General features: G+C 46.8%; 4 protein-coding genes across 4 annotated transcripts; 3 read left to right on the top strand and 1 right to left on the bottom strand.

The window, feature by feature from the left end:
- Window positions 1-386: 386 nt before the first annotated feature.
- PtA15_12A547 (uncharacterized protein) lies at window positions 387-3434 on the top strand (the record flags this gene model as incomplete). Its single annotated transcript, XM_053162167.1, has 11 exons — window positions 387-863; window positions 981-1113; window positions 1188-1762; window positions 1875-1938; window positions 2010-2018; window positions 2093-2199; window positions 2288-2310; window positions 2384-2568; window positions 2640-2847; window positions 2933-3177; window positions 3298-3434. The coding sequence occupies 11 exons, from the start codon at window positions 387-389 to the stop codon at window positions 3432-3434; spliced, it is 2163 nt and encodes a 720-aa protein (XP_053026112.1).
- A 520-nt stretch (window positions 3435-3954) lies between these two features.
- PtA15_12A546 (uncharacterized protein) lies at window positions 3955-4748 on the top strand (the record flags this gene model as incomplete). Its single annotated transcript, XM_053162166.1, has 3 exons — window positions 3955-4070; window positions 4183-4438; window positions 4512-4748. 3 exons carry the CDS (start codon window positions 3955-3957, stop codon window positions 4746-4748), a joined length of 609 nt encoding a protein of 202 aa, XP_053026111.1.
- A 629-nt stretch (window positions 4749-5377) lies between these two features.
- PtA15_12A545 (uncharacterized protein) lies at window positions 5378-8712 on the top strand (the record flags this gene model as incomplete). Its single annotated transcript, XM_053162165.1, has 16 exons — window positions 5378-5451; window positions 5535-5706; window positions 5809-5954; window positions 6045-6159; window positions 6271-6447; window positions 6511-6684; window positions 6788-6871; window positions 6950-6964; window positions 7071-7226; window positions 7304-7388; window positions 7476-7666; window positions 7736-7804; window positions 7904-8000; window positions 8144-8345; window positions 8437-8532; window positions 8685-8712. The coding sequence occupies 16 exons, from the start codon at window positions 5378-5380 to the stop codon at window positions 8710-8712; spliced, it is 1881 nt and encodes a 626-aa protein (XP_053026110.1).
- A 10476-nt stretch (window positions 8713-19188) lies between these two features.
- PtA15_12A544 (uncharacterized protein) lies at window positions 19189-19570 on the bottom strand (the record flags this gene model as incomplete). Its single annotated transcript, XM_053162164.1, has 2 exons — window positions 19189-19475; window positions 19528-19570. 2 exons carry the CDS (start codon window positions 19568-19570, stop codon window positions 19189-19191), a joined length of 330 nt encoding a protein of 109 aa, XP_053026109.1.
- Window positions 19571-23661: the final 4091 nt, after the last annotated feature.

The following is a 23661-nucleotide window of genomic DNA, read 5'->3' as shown; positions in this document are numbered from 1 at the left end:
GGCCTTTTTGTGACATAAACACACTACAAATTGAGTTGATCAACATGGTGAGCTGTTTGCATGTGCTGAAACTGAGAAAATAAGGGAAAAGTGGAACCCTCCAAAAATCACATGAACTTGGCACGCAGCAAAAAAAATTCATCATAAATATGCAGAGGTTGATTACAGTCTGAAAGTCACACCCTTATGTCAGAACTATTTTGATTGTGGGCCTGGCCATTCTACTTTGGTTCTGTGGTGAAAGTGCCCAGATTACGTAACCAGCCTTGAGTGATCGGCTTGACCAGGCTGGCAGCGGCAGTTGCACTCTTCTCCTTCGTGTTGACCAACTCCATTTTGTTTTCCTCAGCTCTTTCTTCTCATCTTCCTTGCCGGCTCATCGTCTCATGGCTCGGTTGCTCACCCTCCCTGGAAAACTACGCTCCAGACGATCGATCAAGCGAATCTTCATCGTCTCATCCTGGTTGTTTGTCTTGCATGAACTGTACAGCTTCCTCACTCACCATCGATCAACCCTTCCCTTCATCAATCCCTCGCAGCAGTCCCTCGAATCAGATTACATCCTTCCGCCTCATCCCATCCAGTCTCGACTCGAATCCGCCCGCCAACGATGGAAGGATAAACTCAAATCTCAATCAGTCGACTACGGCCAATTCAAAGCAAAGTACCGTAAAAAATACAACCTCGAACCTCCGGAAGGCATGCGGGAGTGGTTCAAAATCGTCAGCGCAGATGGTGTCTTGTTGGTCGACGAATTTGATGGCTTGATGGACAGCTTGAAACCTTTCAGGGTCATGAGTCCTGAGGAACTTCATCGAAGAACCTTGGAAGTGGCAGCCATGCCCACGTTCTCCTTGTTAAATGTAAGCAATGCTGCGATATATTTCTCTCATTTTTGATATTGGCTTCATCCACTCAAATGAACGTTCCACCGTAACCTGAATGGCCGTTTTCTTCTTGTAACAATTGCCAACCAACAGATAACCGATGCACACGCACAATTTTATGGCCAAAACTATCGAGATGACTTCAAGCACTACAGCCGTGAAAACTATGGGCCAGGTATCGAACGGGTAGAGGGTCTGGCTTCCATGATGCAGCGCCACATCCATCGTCAGTAGCTCTAGCTTTTATCTCACCTTCTCTCATACTCACCTTGTTTTTTCATCTTATCCTGTTCAAATTAGGCGTTCCCAATGATCTTATCTTTGCCGTCTCAGAATTAGCAGAGCCGCGGGTGATTGTCCCATGGCAAGACCATCCACATACGATCGAATCCTTTGAACTTGAGACTCTGTCAATGCACAAGAAAGATTATAGTCAACAGCTCAAGCCCATCGAAATGAAGAAACTGCTACCCTCCCCTGCGTTTGGCGACTCCGGTAATACTTGGGAGCTCTATGCAAAATCTTGTCCGCCTGAGAGTTCGGCTCGCAAAAAGCTCTTGAGTCTCACTCTCGAAAACGCACCAGCCCAGCACAAGGATCACTTCGTAGATCATCACAATGACCCCATTCATGTCAAACGGGGCAAGTTGAAGACGGGCCTCAAGAAAAGACGGTCTCCCAGCAATCTTACTCAGTCCTCCCCCGACATCCTTGACACCGGTGCGAGTGATGGCCCGCCCAAAGGATATCCCACAGCAACTCTACTCCAGGAATCTGATGAATTCAAATTTGTTGAAGTCGGCAAGGCTGGTCTGTCCCACGAGGAACTTTGTTCAAACTCTGAACTACATGAAAACCAAGGTGCTTTTTTTAGTGTAAGTCTGAGCTGCCTTAATAGTAATCTTGTCCGTCAGCCGCTCATGCAGGTGAGAAGAAGGCTAAGAAGAGTTCAAACCCCCCGGAAAATCGTCGTTGATCTGACTCAAGGACTGGAGAAGTTTACCTGCCCTCTATCCGGTTTTCAGTCCTTCCAAGATTGATGGATACTCAGGTACCTCTTTCTGTCCATCGTCTACTCTTCCTGATGATGTGACTAATTACTTGCTCGATGCTTTTCTCCAGACATCTTAAGTAAGTCATTTGCTTCATGAATTTGACAAGCGTCTCTACAACGGCAGTCGACCTGATGACGACCGCCTTGATAGTTCCGTCAAATTTTTACTATGGTGATGACGCAAGGTATACGTTCCAGAGAAATGAAACAATCCCTTGGGAAGAGAAAAAGAATGTTTTGTTCTGGCGTGGCGAAACGGTGTGAAATATTTTCATTACTTTCCAAGGAGGGAAAAGTTTCTAATATATGCAATATTCATCAACTTAACTTGTTCTGCTATTTCCAGACTGGTGGCGGTAATTCCCCTCCGTCAGTGATTCCAGTTTTGTGAGATGGGTTGATAGCAATTTACTAAAGAATACTGCATTTCTGACTACAACAGGGGACATCAGTTACAGTATCAACGGCATAGATTTGTAAGACTTGCAGGAAGGGTGTCGGACGTCTTAAAAAGTTTGCTAGTACTTGATCCTCGAAGTGGTATGATTCGACACATCAAGCGTACCCTCACCGAGCTAAATCAAGCGTGGCTTGACATTGGATTCACAGGTTACACTGGGTGTGGGGGTCAGTCCCATTTCGTGATTAATTTATGTTTGTGAGGTGAAATTGATCCGTTTCCGATCGCTGCTCCATAGATCCCAAAATTTGTACTCTCACGGAGAAACTATGTCCACTCAAGAAGACCGTTCCATTGAAAGACATGGCCAAGTATAAAGCTATCTTAGATTTAGACGGCATGGCCTTTTCTGGTCGTTTTGTGGCATTAATGAATATGGGAAGTGGGGTTTTCAAATCTTCAATCTACAAGGATGCATTGACAGAGTGGATAGAGCCATGGGTCCAGTAAGCACAATATTATTTTTGCTGACTGTCTTACCTTCGATGATCCAAAAATAGTATCTAAACATGTTTTCTTCGGATCAATTAGTTATATTCCCATAGGGGGAGAATATTCAGAATTATATAATCTGTTGGCGTACTTCCTGCCACTTGAAGAAGAGGTGGATCAAACAAAACCGAAGAATTGGATCAGGAGGCTGTGGGATTCGACTCAAAGCACGAAAACAGAAGGAGATCAGCAGCTAAGACAAATTGCTGAGGATGGTTTGAAGTGGAGTGAAAATGTCGGGAATAAGCAGGACATTGAAGCTTATGTTTACAGGCTATCCTTAGGTACACGTCCATCTGATTTATCCAGACTCATTTCCTCTCAAGCGCGTCACTTGTCGGGTTTTTACTGACGTCCACTCTGATATTATTTCGCATACATTATCGGTTGGTACGTTTTTCAAGAATGGGGTAGGATGATGGGTAAGATTGGGGATGAAGAAGTTGATCCAGATGAAGAAGTGGAGAGCGACCCTAGTACGATCTTTGATTCGCTTGGTCCCTCACAGCGCTACACAGCCCCTGTCAACAAAGATGACTAACACTTTCTAGCCAGATTAAATGACCTTTCTTCTTTCTTTAACAAGCATAAAAATATTTATCTCCTTCCCATCTCTGATTTTACCTTCTCCTTCTATCTTTGTTTTATTCGTTGATTTGCATAGCCTTCTGTTTAGAATCCACAGATAAGTCTCGTTGTATTGGCTTTCTCTGTTGAGTTAAAGTTTCGATTTTTGTCAGAAAATATGCATAGAAAGTGGTTGTAATAATGTATTTACTTTATGGTCATTCTAGATGCTGGGACGCAGATGATTCATTTACTTCCCAATGGTCATGTATGTATCCGATACATGTCCCTATTGTGGTCAGGATAGTCAACGTTTTCAAGTTTCGTGATACAGCTTGCTCCTGGGCCCTGATCGCCACAGTACAGGTCTGTGAACCTCCTTGATCGCCTACTTGTTAATCGCGGGTGTGTCCCTTCCCGAATTAGGAGACTTTCTCGTTTGACCCTTATGTCTACCCTCGCATCCACACCAAGGAACCGCACAAGCCACCATTATGTTTTGCGTGCGATCTTTCAAAAACGTCGGTAAAGCACGGAACATCAGCAACAGCCGAAACTTCTCCAAGAGCAGCATCCAAGCGGGCTCTCACCAATTAGTTAAAAATTTACCGTCCGTATGTTCTCCCTCCTCACTCCTTTCAAAAATTTGTTGAGGGGAATCCTTTAATTTAACCCGCATGTTTCTGGTGTCTGATTTTTACGTGCTGTTGATATGTCTTCAGGTACGATCGATCGAAGATATATTCAGTGATAGTCGATGTAAAGTCGTACCCTGAATTCATACCCTACTGTCTCTCAACAAGAATCATCGAACCGACCACCGGCCAGGATCAGACTCAGGTCAATTTGGCCGCTAGTCAAGAATCGCAAAACGCATTCAAGAAGCATGAATTTGAAGTCTTCACTCGGATCGGCTACAAGGGATTCGAAACTGATTACCATAGCCGGGTTGTCTGCCAACCATTCGACTTGGTACAGGTGAGCTCAATTGAATTTGCTCAGGTTCTTTCCACAACATAGATATGACGACCAAGCTTACACATTTTTCTAGGTCATTGCAAAGCCTTCAACGACCTTCACGAACCTAACTACCACCTGGAAACTCTGTGAACCTGCATCCTCAACCGGAGCATCATCATCATCGGATGGACTCACTCTAGTCCAATTAGACCTCTCTTTCAAGTTCAAGAACCCGATCCATGAGTACTTACTGACTGACGAGCTGATTTGGAAGAAATTTAGTGGTCTTGTCATCAAATCATTCGAAGATCGCTTGGCTTCTCTCTAAATTGAGTCTCATTGTGAAATTTTGACCTTTAATGGAACTGCTACGAATGGAGCCAAACTACGGACTTCGCAAAGTCAGAAACAGAGGATGAGGAGCACAAGAGGATGAGAATAGAAAAAATAGATTTGAGATACATGAAATATGAGAGACAACGTAAGATGATCAGACTAGAGATACGGGCAGAAGACACTACACAAAAAGAGCAGAGGGAAAAGGAAAGTCATGATGTTGGGTTTGCATTCTCCCCCTTAGCCTTTTGTTTAAAATCCGCAGAGAAGTCTCGGCTTTTTCCGTGGGGCTATTTTGAGCTCCGATTTTTGTCGAAAACAACTGGAATAATGTATTTCATGGTCATTACGGATGCTTCGTGTATCCAGTTGGATACAAGGTGTAGGTATGTTTATGTCACTGGTCAGGATCTGTCAGGCATGTCCAACGTTTTCAACTTTCATGATGTGACATGCATCACTTGTGGCTTGCCCCTGATCGATTTGACCTCCAGCACAGGCCTGTTAACCTCCTTGATCTCCTATTTGGGGTCATACTACAAACATTTCGTCGGGTCTCTCCTCGAAGCTCTCAATTGATTTGTGTAATCCAACACACCACCAATCATTCCTTCGTCCACGATGGCCAAATCTTACGCCCCTCCCCAGGATCCGGCCAGCCAGTCGAACTACCGCTCGATCTCGATTCTTCACGCGTATGTGACTTGGTTTACTGAAAAGCCAGGCAGAGTGCTGAGCTGATTTTTTGAAATGATAATCCACATCTGCTCGTATCCAGGCACCTAGACTGGGATATTCATTGGGACCTCAAGACCATCTCTGGATCCGTCTCACATACTCTTCAAGCGCATGAGGATGGGGTCTCAGAAGTCATCTTAGATACTTCGTTTCTTTCGATCAAGCAAGTCACTATATTTGATCCAAAAGTCACCCACTCAGAATCTTTAAAGGTGAGTTCTTCCTACACGTGTTTCTTGCTTCAATTGAGATGCACGCATCCACACAGTTGAAAAGTAGGAATGACAGTAAAGAATATTCACATTTTCATGTAGATCCATTTGGGTGAACGCCATCCAGTACTTGGTTCAGCTTTAACCATTACACTTCCTCAACCTTTGACGAGTGGACAACAAGTCACCCTGAAGATAGAATACGCAACTACCACCAATTGTACCGCTCTGGGATGGCTAGAGCCCTCGTAAGAGCCTCCCTCACATCTGGACCACCCCAAAGTATCCCGCAACTGCAAGAAGCTGATTCAGAAAACTGATCAAATCTTCATCCACAGACAGACTGCCTCCGGCAATCACCCCTTCCTTTACTCTCAATGTCAGGCTATCCATGCCCGATCTCTTCTTCCAGTTCAAGATACTCCAAGTGTCAAACTAACTTATACAGCCGTTGTAAGCTTTCTCCCAACTGCCATACTTATTCAAAAGAAGGCGTATACATAAATAAAATGCGAGACCTTAGAGCTAAAAATACTGATTCTGCCTCTCAATATGTACACACAGGCTCACTCCTATCTGCCCTTATTATTTTCGGGTAGAAAATCTACTCCAACTTCAAGTCTTGATTCAAGCATCGAAAAAGATTCGGTCAAGGATTGGAAATTCGAGCAGCCTGTGAAAATCCCGAGCTATCTCATCGCCATTGCTGCTGGTGAACTCGTTTATCGTGAAATGGGGCATGTCAGTCTATCTCTCGGGCCTTATAATGGGCTAGGTACTGAGCAAGTTGATCAAATAATATAGCGAACTGGTGTGTGGGCCGACCCAGCTACGATTGACATGGCATACGAAGAATTCGCGTCATCGACTGAACGATTTGTTTCTACGGCGGAGAAGATTGTGGGGGTAGATTACGATTGGGGATCCTACGATGTCTTGGTTCTCCCGCCGTCGTTTCCCTATGGAGGAATGGAAAACGTAGGACTCATATCTGACCTGTTTCAAGTCTCACATGTATCGTTAACGCAATTTTGTCATTCTCTCTTCTTGTCCTCCCACTCGCCCATTTCGATCGATCCAGAGCAATTTGACTTTCCTCACGCCCAGTCTTTTGACTGGCGACAAGAGCTTGGTAGATGTTGTTGCTCATGAGATTTCACATTCCGTCAGTACAAACAGTCTCGACCATTTTACTTGCATCATGTACGACAACGTCTGACTTTGTGATCATTTACTTTCGTAGTGGTTTGGTAACAACGTAAGGCCCTCACTTCTACCAATCATCATTCAAAAAAGAGAAAAGGACCTATTTCCATTGCTGTGTTGGTTGATTAATCTGGTTTGCCTGAAAACTAACTACATAGGTCGGATGTGCGAATTGGGGTTCATTCTGGCTCAACGAAGGATGGACCACATATCTTGAGCGTCTTATTCTGCGCGAGATCCACAGTGACGCTGAGCGTTATTTCAGTTACATCATTGGCCGAAAGGCTTTGGCCGATGCCCTCCAGGAGTTCAAGGTAGTTATGTAGTAACACGTTAACCAAGATGAACTTGCTGATTGGGGTTTATCATCACGGATTTATTCCCGATCTAGGACCAACCTAAATTCCAACAACTAGAAATTCAGTACGGATTTGGAGAGGATCCTGACCTCGCATTTAGCTCGGTTCCATACGATAGTGAATGCCCCTTTCTCATCTCTCTATGCCGACAGGATTTTTTTCGATTTACGATTTCCAGGAACTAACAACTTTCCTGATGGTTAGAGGGTTCCAACTTTCTGTTGTACCTTGAGGGTGTAGTGGGCGGATTAGGGGTCTTTTTGCCTTACGCGAGTGATTATGTCAAAACTTTCAAGGGGAAGTCTCTCGACACCACCATGTGGAAGGATCATCTGTTCAGCTACTTTGACAGCCAACCCGAAGTGATAAGCAAATTGGGAGCAGTGGATTGGGAAGTACGTGATTTCATTCATTGTATTTCTGACTCTCCTTCAAGTAATGTGAACTGTGAAAAAACGATGTAGGCTTGGTTACACGGACATGGTCTCGAACTACCGGTCCAACCCAAATATGATACCTCTCTCGCTGATGACGTGAGTATGCTAACCATGCTTAGTGAATTTGTAGAGTCCACCAACAATCCCTTGACCAAGAATGCGACACTTTAATTTTCTTTCCTTTGGACCTCATAGGCTTACGCTCTTGCAAAGAGATGGAATCAGGCACAAAACGATGCCTCAATCAAGTTTAGTCCAGAAGATATCAAAGATTTTTCGTCAAACCAAATTGGTATGCCAGGTTCCATGTCAATCACAAATTCCACTTGATACTTTGTTATTCAACACATTAATTGAGCGGTGTTCCCTTTTATGAAAATTCATCATGATATCAACATGTGCATTTTCCCAATAAATATTGTGACGATACCAAAGTTGTCTTTCTTGAAAAGTTGGATGAAGGAGTGGATTGTCTCGAGAAGTCGACGATCGAAAGCATGAATAAAAACTACAGATTTAACAAGACTAACAATCAAGAAATCCGCTTGCGCTGGTATTTGGTCAGTTTAAAGTCTGGCTGTTACTGCGGGGATGCAGCGACTTGGGTCTCCAACAAAGGCAGGATGAAGTTTGCTAGGTAAGTCCGATATCTGATGCTTCTGCCTCTAACCCAAAAATATATTGATCTTCAAAGCTGATCCTTTTTTTATTATACTCGAACTAATTAGACCAGTATATAGAGCTCTATTCAAGGTCAAGCCGGAATTAGCCAGGCAGACCTTCAAGGAGAATGCGGATTTTTATCATCCCATCTGCCGCGCTTTGTTGAGTTTTTTTTCTTCTTTCTTTTATTTTCTTACACTTTGACCGACAAGTATTCTTTCTTGAAAGCTGATTAGACAAAAACATATTCCCTCAAATTTCTCCTCGACTGAAATGTTTGATTTGTCACGTTGTGCACTTGTCTCTATGCCAGGTTATCTAAGGATCTTGGTTTATCTTAACTTAACAGTTCGATCTGCAGACAATTACTTCCGATCCAGTTGCCGTTATTTTGATACATGGCTCACATCGATTCATCGCAGTTGTTTGTTCTAGTCTGAAGTGCACAATCACACTTGGAATTTGTAATTTTATCTGTCCGCATTCACTTGATGTATCAACGTTTTTGTTTCAAGAAGCTGAGTTTACACGTAAGTTTTCAACCATCCAATAACCAAGTATTGTAGTTTTTTTTGCTTCTGGTCTATATGAGATCAACTTTTGCCAACTTACGCAGAAACCTAACTTAACACAAGTCCCCCCTGGTGGGAGGCTTGCTGTGGCTGGCCGCGAAGCGGCCCCTCCCGCAGGGAGGGACTTGCGCGTAATGTCAAAATTTTGGCCGGGAAAGAAATCACAAATGGCTGGAGGGAAAATATTAAGCCTCAGCCAGCCTCCCCCTCAGGTCCTGTGGACCTGCCCCAGAGCCAAAAGATACTTCTGGACCTCAGCTTTCATTTGGCACAGGTCTCATCTCCTCAATCCAAACCATTTGCACTGTACTAATGGTTTAAAAATAAAAAAAAAAACATGAAGAAATTGTCAACTTTAAAACCCGCACATGAAGTTAGTGTATGCATATCGTTATGCATGCACTGTGGTAGACGCATATGCCCGATACTCTGTCGATTGGTTCGGACAGTTTCTCAGCAGCAACTTTCTTCTTCTCGCCGACAAAAAATCTTCTCCCCCTTTCTTCTTACTCATCACATCGCTCTTCAATCAATCATCACTCAATCATCGATCTATCCTTACTCGAAGCAATTCTTCTTCGACAATCAATTGATCTGTAGAGACTGTAAAATGAAGATGTGTCTGGTGAGAGTCGAACTCACGACCTCAGCTATGCTGAGACACATACTAGAGTGCTGCCTTTACCGACTAGGCTACAGACGCTTGTGGCTGCCAGCTGGGTGGTTGGTTGGTACTGCTCATGGGTCAATCCGACAGCCCTCCATACTGTGGTGATACATCATGGTAGCAGACTAACAGACAACTCAACACGATCAAATCAAACACTCGATCTCATCGCTTGTCAATTGCTAACATTTAGGAGGAGCCAGAATCAGCTTCTGGGCAGGTAGTCAAATACATTTATTGATTACTTTGTTCATCATGATATTGACTTCATTACTTCTTTTTCCATCAGGCTGTTTCGTCGTGAATCTCCTTCTGTTATACATTGTTGTCGTTGTCATTGTGTTAAGATTTTCTTTCCTTTGATTCATTGTATTTAGGTATTTATTTCATTACTTTATTACTTTATTATTATCATTAACTGGTCTAACAATTGTTCTAATTGTTTCAAGTGTATTACTGTTATTGAGTTCTTTATTAATAAATGTTTCTATAAAGTAATTGACCTATCATTTTTACATGGTAGCGAGAGTCATTACTTGACAGTTATAAGAACTCAAAACAAGAAAACACTTTTAGATACAACTCGAACAAGATGGCAGATCTTCCGGTAATCCCTCATATCGATGATTCTTTGTCAAGTGATAATGATCACTGAGGCAACAAGATCCGAATTACTAAACTTCGCCGCGATAATTGGCCGGAATGGAAGAAGTCATTCACTCATCTTGTTACTGGACGAGGAGATGAAGAGGTTTTTGATGCTGTGTGGTGTGAACAACACAAGAAGGAAAAGAAGTTCCGCAAAAAGACTTCGAACACATATACACTTCTCGAATTATGTGTTTCTGCCGATTTATACCCTGTGGTTCAAGCCGTCAATAATTTTTCGGATGCGATGAAGGACTTGGCGGCTGCATGCGGTGAAGGATCTTTGATAAAGCTTGGTGACAAACTTTATGCACTCATTCATCTCAACTATGTTCCCGGCACATCGATCACGGATCACATCAGTAAATTTCAAACCATTTACACTTCGTTAAAATCAGCTCAAGTATCACATCCGAAAACTCAGATCGATACTACTATGGCTGGAATTTTTGTTCTCAAAAGTTTTCAATTCAACGACTCATTAACCTCTCTTATTCAAAATCTCTTCGATGTTGATCCTTTTACTTTTGAAAAACTCGCCATTCATATGGGCGCCGAACATAGTTGTACTGAACAATCTGAATCATTGAATGCGGTATCTTCAAAGCCATTTGTTTGACCAAATAAGGACAAATTCAAATCTGTCAAAAAGAAATTCAGAAATGTTGTTCCAACGAAAAATCGAATCGCTTCGACTTCTGCTAACTCAAAAATAAAGATGAGTGATCAAGAGATTGATCAGCTTATTGAGTCTTTGACTAAGCTTCCAAATCAACGGTTTCCAACTCTTGTCTTTTGTCCAACTTACAACCTGTCTCCAAGAAGATGCGCACTTATTCTGGTTCAATTGACGTTACTCATATAGGCTCCATGCGTTTCGGAAAATACAATATATTTCCAGTATATTTAGCACCATTGGGCAAGTGCAATTTAATCTCGGTCTCTCAACTTGAAGACCATGGTTTTCATTGTGTCCACAAGAACAAACTGTTCTTGGTGTACATGGGCCAAACGATAATCAAAAAGTTTCCGCGAATTGGTGATCTCTATGTATCGTCAGGTTCCAGTGTTGTCACATCGCAATCACTCCTGTCGATAAATGAGAGCAATGCTCTTAAAGATTGGCATGTAATTCTCAGACATCCTTCCAACAATTACTTGAAAAAAATTCTTCAAACTAATCAAGATAACTCCTACCAATAAAACCGGATCTTTGGTTAATTGCAAGGTGTGTAGGATGGCTAAACTCAAGCGTTCTTCACACAGCAATCCCCTTCCGTCCGCCTCCGCTCCATTCAGAATGATTCATATGGACGTTTTACAGGTTTCGCCAAATTCTCAGGGCTCGTTTCGATACGTCTTGGTTTTAATCGATGATTTCTCGCGTTTTAATCGAATCTATCTAATGCAGAAGAAATCGGAATCCGAGACAAAAATAATGTCTTATCTAAACAAAATCAAAAATCATTTAGACGTAACTCCATCCATTCTTCATACTGACCGTGGCGGAGAGTTTGGCTCAACTGTGTTTAAATCCTTCCTATCTCAGCGCGGAATATCTTTGGAACAGGGTCCAGCTAACTCACCTCAGACAAATGGTTTGGCGGAACATTTCAACCAAACACTGCTAATGAAGATGCGATGCATGTTGGCTCAGTGCTTGGTTCCCCTCAACTACTGGGATGAAGCGGCTAAATTTGCTTCGGTTCTAATCAACATGCTGCCAACTTCGGCACTCAGTTGGAAATCACCAAATTCGGTTCTTGTCAAAGAACATGCGGTCATCAAACAAGTAAGACAAATCCATACCCTTATGCCATTTGGTCTCAAAGTATACGTGCATACCAAGTCCCCTTCCAAAGTCCTTCCACCATCTAAACCTCTGCTTTTCCTTGGCTATGAGCCCCGATCAGACGCTATGCGTTTCCTTGATCCTATATCTCGTCGGACGATTATCAGTCAAGACTTTACTCCATCAATTCTTTCCTTCCCATACAACTCCAAATCTGCAATGATTAAGCTATCTAGTGCTTTGCCCACTTCATCTGCAGATTTGGAAAATGAAGGGGAACAAGTAGATATTGATATGTCTACAAAGTCTCGCCACAGTCGACATATCACTGAACCCACCTCTACTCATGCGACACATACTCCGCCTCCTTCCACTCCACCTGCTCCTTCTACAAATTCGTTGTTGCCTCCTGTTCTTCCTCCGATTCCTGCCTCCCCTGCGCTGCAATTGCCGACTCGTCAAACTGATCCGTCCTCTTCGTCTACTAATCGACAGTCAACGAAACACTTTACCTATGAGTGGGGATCGCGAAATCAATTAGCCCCAAAAGATATTACCTCCAATGTTGATCCGTCAAACATCATTCAAGGCGCGCGACGATTGAATAAAAATTTGCCTCACACAAATTTCGTTTCTATTTCGGAGTTTCCTGAACTGAATCTGACCGAGTCGGTATCAATAAGCAATGCTATGAACAACAAATCAGCTTTGCCGCAGTGGGAGGGAGCTTTGACGTCTGAATTTAACTCGCTACAGTCAAAAAACACTTGAACTCTTGTGCCACCTCCATCGGACGACAAAACAATTGGAGGTATGTGGTTATTGACAAGAAAACTTAACGAGTTCAAAGAAATTATACGTCACAAAGCTCGTTGGGTGGTGTTCGGTAATCATCAAGAACACATGCTTCATTACTTTGAAACTTACTCATTGGTGGCGCGAAATGAGTCCCTCAAGATGATCCTTTCTTTAGTGGTGAACTTCGACATGGCAGTTTTTCAGTTTGATGTTGAAACGGCGTTTTTATACGGCAATATCGATGCATCTATCTACGTCTCTCAAGTGCTCGGTTTTGAAGATCCGGATCCCAACAAGAAGGGTTGGGTGTGGAAACTCAACAAGTCACTCTACGGAACAAAGCAAGCGCCGCGTATGTGGAAGGCGCATCTGGTTTCAACCTTAAAGTCTCTTAATTTTGAACCATCTTTGTTGGATGATGCTTTATTTCATAATGAGGATAAATTGATCTTTTTTCATATGCACGTGGACGATGGGCTAGTTGTCGGGCAAAATTGTAAGGATATTCTGGCGTTTCTGGACAAATTGAAGAAATCTTACGCGTTGAAGATTAACGAGCATCCGAAGCAACATCTTGGCTATACCTTTGACTGGCAAAAAGACGGCTCTCTTATCATTCATCAATCAGACTTTGCGAACAAAATTCTGGATGAGTTTGGCATGACTGACTGCACAACTGTCAAAGCGCCATCACCGTTAAACTTTCATCGAGTTGTGGCCTCAGATTCTCCGCCTTTTGACGTGAAAACAATGCAGAAAGCGATTGGCATGTTGAACTATCTTGCGCTCCACACTCGACCGGATCTTGCTTTCACGATCAACGTTTTAGCTCAGTTTTCGTCATCCCCTTCCTTGTGTCACTGGTCCATGATCAAACACGTTCTCCAATATCTTTGAGGTACGACCGATGTTGGCATACATTTTCGTAAATGTCAGCAAATCGATGCCTTGTGTGGCTGGGCTGATGCGGACTACGGTACATCCATGGTCACTAAAAAATCCATTTCTGGTTATGTGATTACATTTTTCGGTAACCCCATTTCCTGGACAACGAAAAAGCAACCGGTGGTAGCTCAATCCACTACCGAGGCTGAGTTCATATTGATAAACAAATGTGCTAAACAGCTGCGATGGATGTCAAATCTTATCACGTCCCTCAACATCTCAATTGATCCGCCTTTGATTTTCAACGACAACTCCGGGGCGGTAATAATCAGCAAAGAAGCCCAACTGAATCCAAACACTAAACATATTGAAATCCGCTTTCAATATGTCCGTCAATTGATCATCATGAAAGTGCTTCAAATCGAACAAGTTTCTACGACGGATATGATTGCCGACGTATTGACAAAACCTCTCGGGAAGATAAAACTGTTATCGGTCTTTAAACAATTACATTTAGTCAATGTGTGTGTTTAGGAGGAGTGTCAACTTTAAAACCCGCACATGAAGTTAGTGTATGCATATCGTTATGCATGCACTGTGGTAGACGCATATGCCCGATACTCTGTCAATCGGTTCGGACAGTTTCTCAGCAGCAACTTTCTTCTTCTCGCCGACAAAAAATCTTCTCCCCCTTTCTTCTTACTCATCACATTGCTCTTCAATCAATCATCACTCAATCATCGATCTATCCTTACTCGAAGCAATTCTTCTTTGACAATCAATCAATCAAATCAAACACTCGATCGCTAACATTTAGGAGGAGCCAGAATCAGCTTCTGGGCAGGTAGTCAAATACATTTATCGATTACTTTGTTCATCATGATATTGACTTCATTACTTCTTTTTCCATCAGGCTGTTTCGTCGTGAATCTCCTTCTGTTATACATTGTTGTTGTTGTCATTGTGTTAAGATTTTCTTTCCTTTGATTCATCGTATTTAGGTATTTATTTCATTACTTTATTACTTTATTATTATCATTAACTGGTCTAACAATTGTTCTAATTGTTTCAAGTGTATTAATGTTATTGAGTTCTTTATTAATAACTGTTTCTATAAAGTAATTGACCTATCATTTTTACAGAAATGTAAACTAAGGATGCGCAACCATCATGCCTGGTGGATCCTGGATCCGCAAACCCGCAGATCCTACACATGTAGTGTTGCATTTTGTTGCATATAGGAAACTCAATTGTGCATATTATCAGAAAATCCAAAAATGGATCTTCAGAGCAATGTAATATCCTTCAGGGTTCCTTTGACCTTCAAAACGGATTCCTTCAATCAGTTTTGGAGCTTTTTGCTCAAAAATTTGGGTGAGGGTGCGCATCAGCACTGCCAATGAAACTGTCTATTCAGTTTTCTTTGTACATATTGATTTTTAAATAATTATTTAGTGGTTTTGGGGTTGAGAATCCTTCCTTTCCCTGCCAGACTTCAGACATTAGGTGTAAGCCTCTCCTGCGGAGAGCCCTCCGGGCAGGGTCCCCCGGACCCTCCGTTCGAGAGGCTTAGTTAAGCTAGCACAGAAACGGTATGCCATCCCTGACAAATGAATTGGCCTGGGTGTATAAAAGCCAGCATCTTTCAAGTGATTGTGACATCCCTGGCAAGATGCTTGGTCATACCACTCTTCCTTCAATACAAGCATCTCCACCACGGGTGCTAAACCGGGTTGCTACATAAACCAGATATATTAGGGCCCGTTCGGCCGCGCGGGGGCCAAAATCTCAATCTCGCGAGATCAGAATGTGCCCATGGGCAGATTCTGATCTCGCCCAATGACAGCCAGGCAGCCAAACATTCCCGGAATCTGGATCTGTGACACTGAGATCCAGATTCTACTGATCAAGGGTGTTTGGCTGCACAACTAGATATGCATGTACAACAGCCCCCTCTCAATGGCCGGCCAAACAGGTCATCAAGACAAATACACATCCTCTTGATGGCTGATTGAACCGGCCATCGAGAGGAGGACACAACCTCTCGATAGCCGATTGAACCAGCCATCAAGAGGAGTGCACACCCTCTCAATGGCTGATTGAATTCTGGCCGTCGAGAGGATATGTATTCCTCTCGATGGCTGGTTTGATTGGCCATTGAGAGGATGTGTATTCCTCTCGATGACCAGTTCAACCGGCCATTGAGAGGGTGTGCACTCCTCTCAATGGCCGGTTCAATTGGCTATTGAGAGGTGTATTCCTCTCGATGACCAGTCCAACCGGCCATTGAGAGGGTGTATCCTCCTCTTGATGGCCGGTTCAATCAGCCATCAAGAGGAGGTGGTGACATGATACATAGTTGCCCGTTCCAAAGTGCTTTTCAAGGGCCTGCTTGTAGTGAATCGAGTTAGGCTGGGAGGTGTGTTGACTGAGGATCATCCGGACCAAGCCGTTGGCCATCGAGGTGAGAGGGGTTGTAGGGTGTAGTACATATTGTGGTGGGTGTTTTTGAAGTCCCTTGTGAGTGTCAAGAGAGTTGAGATTCTGTTTCAGGTCTTGAGATTCAGTAAAATAGCTGTATCTCAGTGCAATCTCTCTTTGGTGGCTGACGAGATCACCAATCAGAGATTTTTCCCAGATATTTTGGCAGCCAAACGGTTTTTTGAAATCTCACAAAAATCTCATTTGACAAGATTCGGAATCTCGTCAGAATCTCACTTTTGCGGGGGACTGCGAGTTCAGATTGAGATTCTGCCGCGCGGCCGAACGGGCCCTTAGCAACGCCACCGCGGGTGCCAAACACACATCAAATCTGCCAACTCACCCCTTGGGAGCTACAGCAAAGGCAGGAAAGCTTGCAGTTTCCTTCGCCAATATTCCACCAAAAACCGTCGCCGACCGGACCTGCAATACCCCCAACCTTCCACCTCCTTCCCCCTTCTTCCTCCATCCTCCCTCCCACTCACCGCCCCCCCCCCCCCCCCACAAAAAATGCCCCCCGACTCGCCCTCCCCTCCCCGCCCGACCAATTGCACCCACAAGCCAGCCCCCCAGCCAGCAACCCAGCAGCCACACACCGGATTTTCATTTTCCCGCTACCGCTACCGCTACCGGTGAGTCATTTCCCTCCCCCATTTTTTGGTCCCACCAACTGAATTTTGCACACTCTTCTCTGTCCTCGGCCGCCATCCAGCCGCCAATCAACCCGTTTAGTCGCAGCTGCACGCCTAAAAAACCTTTCAGCCCCTACCAGTGAGGGATCACCCCCCTTTTTTTTGCCGTATCCAACTGACCAATTGGCCTTTCCATTTGCCCTTGGCCGCCAATCAACCTGTCAATCAGTACCCAGGCAAACCTCGCCAGCCACTCGCGCACCCCCACGTCCTCTTGCTCACAACTCCCCCGCTCACCGCTTGCCCCAACCCAGTAAGTCTGATTCCAGCTCCTCCCCTATCACAACACATCTCGTCCCGCTAGGCGTACGGCCATGCAAAAAAAGACCGCTAGGCATACGGCCCTGCATAAACCCCTTTAAGGCTGATCCACTCCCATTTCCATATAGAAATGGTCTTTGTGAAATATCAGCGCGATGTCAAGATCATCATGATCAAGATGAGCCTGCGCGGCCTCTCCCTGGCCAAAATCAACCGAGCACTGGACGTAAAAGTGTCACCGGATTCCTTCCTACGCTGGAGGACGATCTACCGCCAAACCCGGGATGTCGTCAGAGATCCGGCCCTGTACAGCGACCGTGGCCTCCCGTTGGCCTTTACCCGCGAGGAGTCAGAGTTTGTTCTTGCGGCTCTAGAAACCAAGCCGACTCTGTATGTGGATGAGATACAGAACCACATACAAGCGATGACCGGGACCAGACATCCGATCAGCACAATCCGAGCCAAGTTGAAATTGCGGCTGCTCATGACCAAGAAAAAGGCCCGAACAGTCAACCCTGCTCAATGCGCCCTTGCACGGGCAACTTATATTGATCGCATAGCGGCTTTCCCTTCGGAGTACCTCGTTTTTGTTGGTGAGGTATACCTTGGCCTGCTCTGGTGTGATTGAAGTAGGCTGACTTCTGGTTCTTCCTTGTGGCCGCAGACGAGGCCGGTGTTTCCCTTGGTATGCACTCACAAGACGGTGCTTGGGCCCTTCGCGGGCGCCGCACGGCCTGGATCTGGAAGCACCTTTGTGCGCCCCAAGTGTCCGTCATGTCGGCTGTGTCGTTGGACGGGATGCTGGAGTGCATAGCGCAGGTAGGTACAATGCAACGGGTCGACATGGAGTACTTCATCGAGGAAGTACTGGTGAGTTTCTCATGGCTTTCCCCACGGCTTGCTGTTTCTGACTTGCAGGTTTGGTTACCAGGCCCCGGTGATGAGTCCCTTCCCCGGTAGAAACAGCGTGCTTGTCATGGATAATGCACCCATTCATCACGGAGGCCAAATCACCGAGATTTGCGCCAATGCCGGGATCGTATTGGTTTACTTGCCTACGTATTCGCCGGACTTCAACCCAATAGAGAAGGTCTTCTCAGTCTTGAAGTCAAACCTGAAGCGCCTTGAATTGCTCACCGGCACTCGGCAAGACGCCCGGATCATCAAGGAGATGTTGCCAACCCTTGTTACGCCAAGATTGATGGCTAATCTTTTCCGCGACAGCGGGTATGCTCCCGGAGCTCCCCGGGTCAACTAGGCCAAGTTTTGAATACCTCCTGTCAGCGTAGGTGGCAGGAGTCTTATTATCAGCCAGTCTATGTGGCTCCCTACATTGTTTAGCTAGTTTCCCCCACGTCCCTTCATCTCAATGTTGTTTCTTTCCTCATATTGTGGCGCTTGGCGCAGGAAATAAACAAGACCCCTGTCTGTCTAATTATCTACTTATCATGTGCTGCGTGCGGGCAATGAAAGGTCTTGGGGTTGTGCGAGATGGAGCGCGTTGTGGCACTCAACCAAGTCTGGCATTGCTCCCCAGGGGCCCGGTATGTCGAGTGCAACACCTAACCCAAGTCCAAATGTGCTCCCCAGGCTAATGTGTTGGGAGCATATGCGGCGGCAAGTCCGTGGTTGATCCCCAGGGGCCCAGCCCGCGCACTATCAGGCAATAATTGAGGTCACATGGTTGCAAATCAATTTCTGACCCTCTCAGAAATCAAGCGCAAGTTGGATATATTTCATACTTGGGGCATCATGCCCCCAACAACATGCATATGTGTATATCTAACTATCTAGTGTATCGTGTATAATATGACTATGAAATCCAGGGAAAGGTCACTATCTTGTGTATCTTTGGGTGGTGAAGAGGAAGGTGAAGAAAAGGGAAGATAAGTATTCAAGAAATGTTTGGGACTTTGGGACCTTTGTGTATGTAGTCATATGATAGATAATATCTGAGGGAAAACGCTTCAATATAAGGATTCTGAGAGATTACCGGCGTCCCCAAAGCATGCCTGCGACCTTCAAATCTCAGGGGAAGGGCTAACCACCGGGGCGGGGATGGCCATCGACGATTCTGATTCAACATAGCTTGGCTTGCTAGATGCATCAGGGCCTGGGACTTCTGCAGAGGCAAGTTGGCCTGGGGCTTCTGATGTGTGAGCGTCCAACAAGGGGGTTGGATTCATGGGCTGAACAACTTGATCAGAAGTGGCCGTACCTAACGCGACCGAGGTAATGGGATGATCAGATGCCCTCGACGCCATCGGTGCAAGCGTCATTGGAGCATTATCGGAGGGGGTGCCACCCGCTACGTCAGCAGATATGGGAGTCGGTTGCCCAGGGGCTCCATGCCCCTGGACATGGGTTGGTATTAAGTCCCGGGCGCCATTGACAAGCTGGCATCACTGTGAAAAAAACTCAAGAAATTGGTGTCAGTTGACATGCCAGATCCAGGCTGATACATTGCTGCATACCTGAGTTTGTCCAGCTTTATTCCAGGTTTAGTCCATGTATTTTTATGGATTAGCTCAGGCTAAGCAAGTATGTTGATACTCTGCTTAGCCACACTAACTTTTTGTGCAGTTATGTACTTGTGAGATGCTCAGCTGGCACAGCAGTAGCACCTTATAAGTACATACCAGCACCCTTGTCAAGTGGCTGGCATCCCTCCAGCCGACAGACAAGGCCGCATAGACCCAACCACGCGGACTAGGAGGAATCCCTCCCAGTCAACAACATGTGTAACACACCAGTCAACCAAATGTCGTCCAGGAGGCCTCCCTCCCGGATGACGGCCCCATACAACAGTTGACCGGGAGGGATCCTCCCGGATGACCGCTTCATAGACCAGTTGTTTGGGAGGAATCCCTCCCAGACAACAGATACATACAACAGTCGCCGCCTACATAACGGTCGTCCGGGAGGCAATTCCTCCCGGACAACTCCTTCATACACCAGTCGCCCGGGAGGGATCCCTCCCAGACAACTAGGATCCCCCCAGACGACTCCTTCATATATCAGTCGCCCAGGAGGGATACCTCCTGGACGACTACTTCATACACCGGTTGTCCAAGAGGAATCCCTCCTAGACAAGGGCCCTACATACATTGAAAGTCGCCGGAATCAAGTGGAATTAGACCCATTCAATAACCGGTGTGTTCAGGTCATTGAATGGGTCTAATACCACTCAATGTCCGACACACACCGGTCATTGAGTGGGTCTGATCCCACTTGATGACCGGCACACACCGGTCATTGAGTGGGTCTTATCCCACTCGATGACCAGCAAACACCGGTCATCGAGTGGGTCTGATCCCACTCAATGACTGGCACATGCCAGTCATCGGGAGGGTCTTATCCCCCTCAATGACCGGCAAACGCAAGCCATCGAGCGGGTACACATACCCGCTCGATGAACGGCACATGCCAGTCATCGAGCGGCACATACTTGCTTGATGACTGGCACACGCAAGTCATCGAGAGGGTCTTATCCCTCTCAATGACCGGCAAACATGTCTGCCGGTCATGGAGTGTACCATCTCGAAGAACGGTTGGTGTGTGCCGGTCATTGAGTGGGATCAGACCCACGCAATGACCGGTGTGTGCCGGTCATTGAGTGGGATAAGACCCACTCAATGACCGGTGTGTGCCGGTCATCGAGCGGCTATGTGTACCTGCTTGATGACTGGCGTGTGCTGGTCATCGAGCGGGTATGTGTATCCGCTCAATGATTGGCATGTGCCGGCCATCAAGCAGGTATGTTTACCCGCTTGGTGACCGGACTGTGCCGGTCATTGAGCGGGTTGTGTACCGGCTCAATGACTGGCGTGTGCTAGTCATTGAGTGAGTATGTGTTAGAGATTGCCTCTTGCACCCGGGTACCCACCGCGGGTGCGGGTACCCGCCTGAAATTTTGCAAAATCTCAACACCCGCACCCGCACCTGGCACCCGCCGGCGTGTGCTTGGCGGGTATACCGGGTACCTGCTGGCGGGTGCCGGGTGCAGGGGCGGGTACCCGCTCTGATATACTCACTTCCGGTGAGAAATCCCTCCCGGTCAGCAATACATACACTCGCTGACCGGGAGGGATTACCACAGTCAGCAAGCTCATCGCGATGGCCGGGAGGGAGTCCTCCCAGCCATTGAGCCATTGATTATATCAATTACTGGGAGGGAGTCCTCCCAGCCATCGAGACATCGATTATATCGATGACTGGGAGTAGAGATGGCACTTGGGTACCCGGCACCCGCCAGCAGGTACCCGGAACACCCGCTCAGCACCCGCCGGCGGGTGCCGGGTGCGGGTGCGGGTGTTCAGTTTTTGGGCTGGAAAAAAACAGGTACCCATCCGGGTACCCGCCCATCTTGGTGGGCCAGATGGATCGGAGGGATCTCTCCACTTGGAGAGGTGGGAGGTGTACATACCACCTCAAGCGGAGCGATCCCTCCGCCCAGATTGTGCACCTCTTCGACTGGAGGGATCCCTCCGGTCAAGGAGGTACTATACCCCCGGTACTCCGGGAGGAATCCCCGGGTCAGCGAGTATATTGATGACCGGGAGGAATCCCCGGGTCAGCAAGTATATTGATGACCGGGAGGAATCCCCGGGTCAGCAAGTATATTGATGACCGGGAGGATTCCCTCCCGGTCATTGATATAATCAATGGCTGGGAGGACTTCCTCCCGGTCATTGATAAATAATCAATGGCTGGGAGGACTCCCTCCCGGTCATCAATATAATCAATGGCTGGGAGGACTTCCTCCCGGTCATCAATATACTTGCTGCGATGACCGGGAGGAAGTCCTCCCTCCCGGTCATCAATATAATTGATGGCTGGGAGGACTCCCTCCCAGTCATCGATATAATCGATGTCTCGATGGCTGGGAGGACTCCCTCCCAGTCATCGATATAATCAATGGCTCAATGGCTGGGAGGACTCCCTCCCGGCCATCGCGATGAGCTTGCTGACTGTGGTAATCCCTCCCGGTCAGCAAGTGTATGTATTGCTGACCGGGAGGGATTTCTCACCGGAAGTGAGTATATCAGAGCAGGCACCCGCCAGCAGGTACCCGGTATACCCGCCGAGAACACGCCGGCGGGTGCCGGGTGCGGGTGCGGGTGTTGAGATTTTGCGAAATTTCAGGCGGGTACCTGCACCCGCGGTGGGTACCCGGGTGCGAGAGGCCATCTCTAACTGGGAGGGAGTCCTCCCAGCCATCAATTATATTGATGACCGGGAGGGAGGACTTCCTCCCGGTCATTGCAGCAAGTATATTGATGACCGGGAGGAAGTCCTCCCAGCCATTGATTATATTGATGACCGGGAGGGAGTCCTCCCAGCCATTGATTATTTATCAATGACCGGGAGGAAGTCCTCCCAGCCATTGATTATTTATCAATGACCGGGAGGAAGTCCTCCCAGCCATTGATTATATCAATGACCGGGAGGGAATCCTCCCGGTCATCAATATACTCGCTGACCCGGGGATTCCTCCCGGAGTCCCGGGGGTATAGTACCTCCTTGACCGGAGGGATCCCTCCAGTCGAAGAGGTGCACAATCTGGGCGGAGGGATTGCTCCGCTTGAGGTGGTATGTACACCTCCCACCTCTCCAAGTGGAGAGATCCCTCTGATCCATCTGGCCCACCAAGATGGGCGGGTACCCGGATGGGTACCTGTTTTTTTCCAGCCCAAAAACTGAACACCCGCACCCGCACCCGGCACCCGCCGGCAGGTACCCGGTATACCCGCCAAGCACACGCCGGCGGGTGCCAGGTGCGGGTGCGGGTGTTGAGATTTTGCAAAATTTCAGGCGGGTACCCGCACCCGCGGTGGGTACCCGGGTGCAAGAGGCAATCTCTAACACATACTCACTCAATGACTAGCACACGCCAGTCATTGAGCCGGTACACAACCCGCTCAATGACCGGCACAGTCCGGTCACCAAGCGGGTAAACATACCTGCTTGATGGCCGGCACATGCCAATCATTGAGCGGATACACATACCCGCTCAATGACCAGCACACGCCAGTCATCAAGCAGGTACACATAGCCGCTCGATGACCGGCACACACCGGTCATTGAGCTGCTGATGCTGCAGCATTAGCTGATGATGACAAAGGCAGCCCAGCAGGTGGAGAGCCCGGAGCAAAGCCTTCCGGCGAGTTGATGGCGGGTTGGGAATGGGCCTTGGGTTGATTGGCGGCTGGATGGCGGCCAAGGACAGAGAAGAGTGTGCAAAAGTCAGTTGGTGGGGCCAAAAAATGGGGGAGGGAAATGACTCACCGGTAGCGGTAACGGGAAAATGAAAATCCGGCGTGTGGCTGCTGGGTTGCTGGCTGGGGGGCTGGCTTGTGGGTGTGATCGGTCGGGCGGGGAGGGGAGGGCGAGTCGGGGGGCATTTTTTGTGGGGGGGGGCGGTGAGTGGGAGGGAGGATGGAGGAAGAAGGGGGAAGGAGGTGGAAGGTTGGGGGTATTGCAGGTCCGGTCGG

The sequence above is a fragment of the Puccinia triticina genome, chromosome 12A, assembly GCF_026914185.1.
Source record: "Puccinia triticina chromosome 12A, complete sequence".
Taxonomy (NCBI): Eukaryota; Fungi; Basidiomycota; class Pucciniomycetes; order Pucciniales; family Pucciniaceae; genus Puccinia; species Puccinia triticina.
Note: the sequence above shows the minus strand (reverse complement) of the source record. Positions and strands in the feature narration are given on the sequence as shown.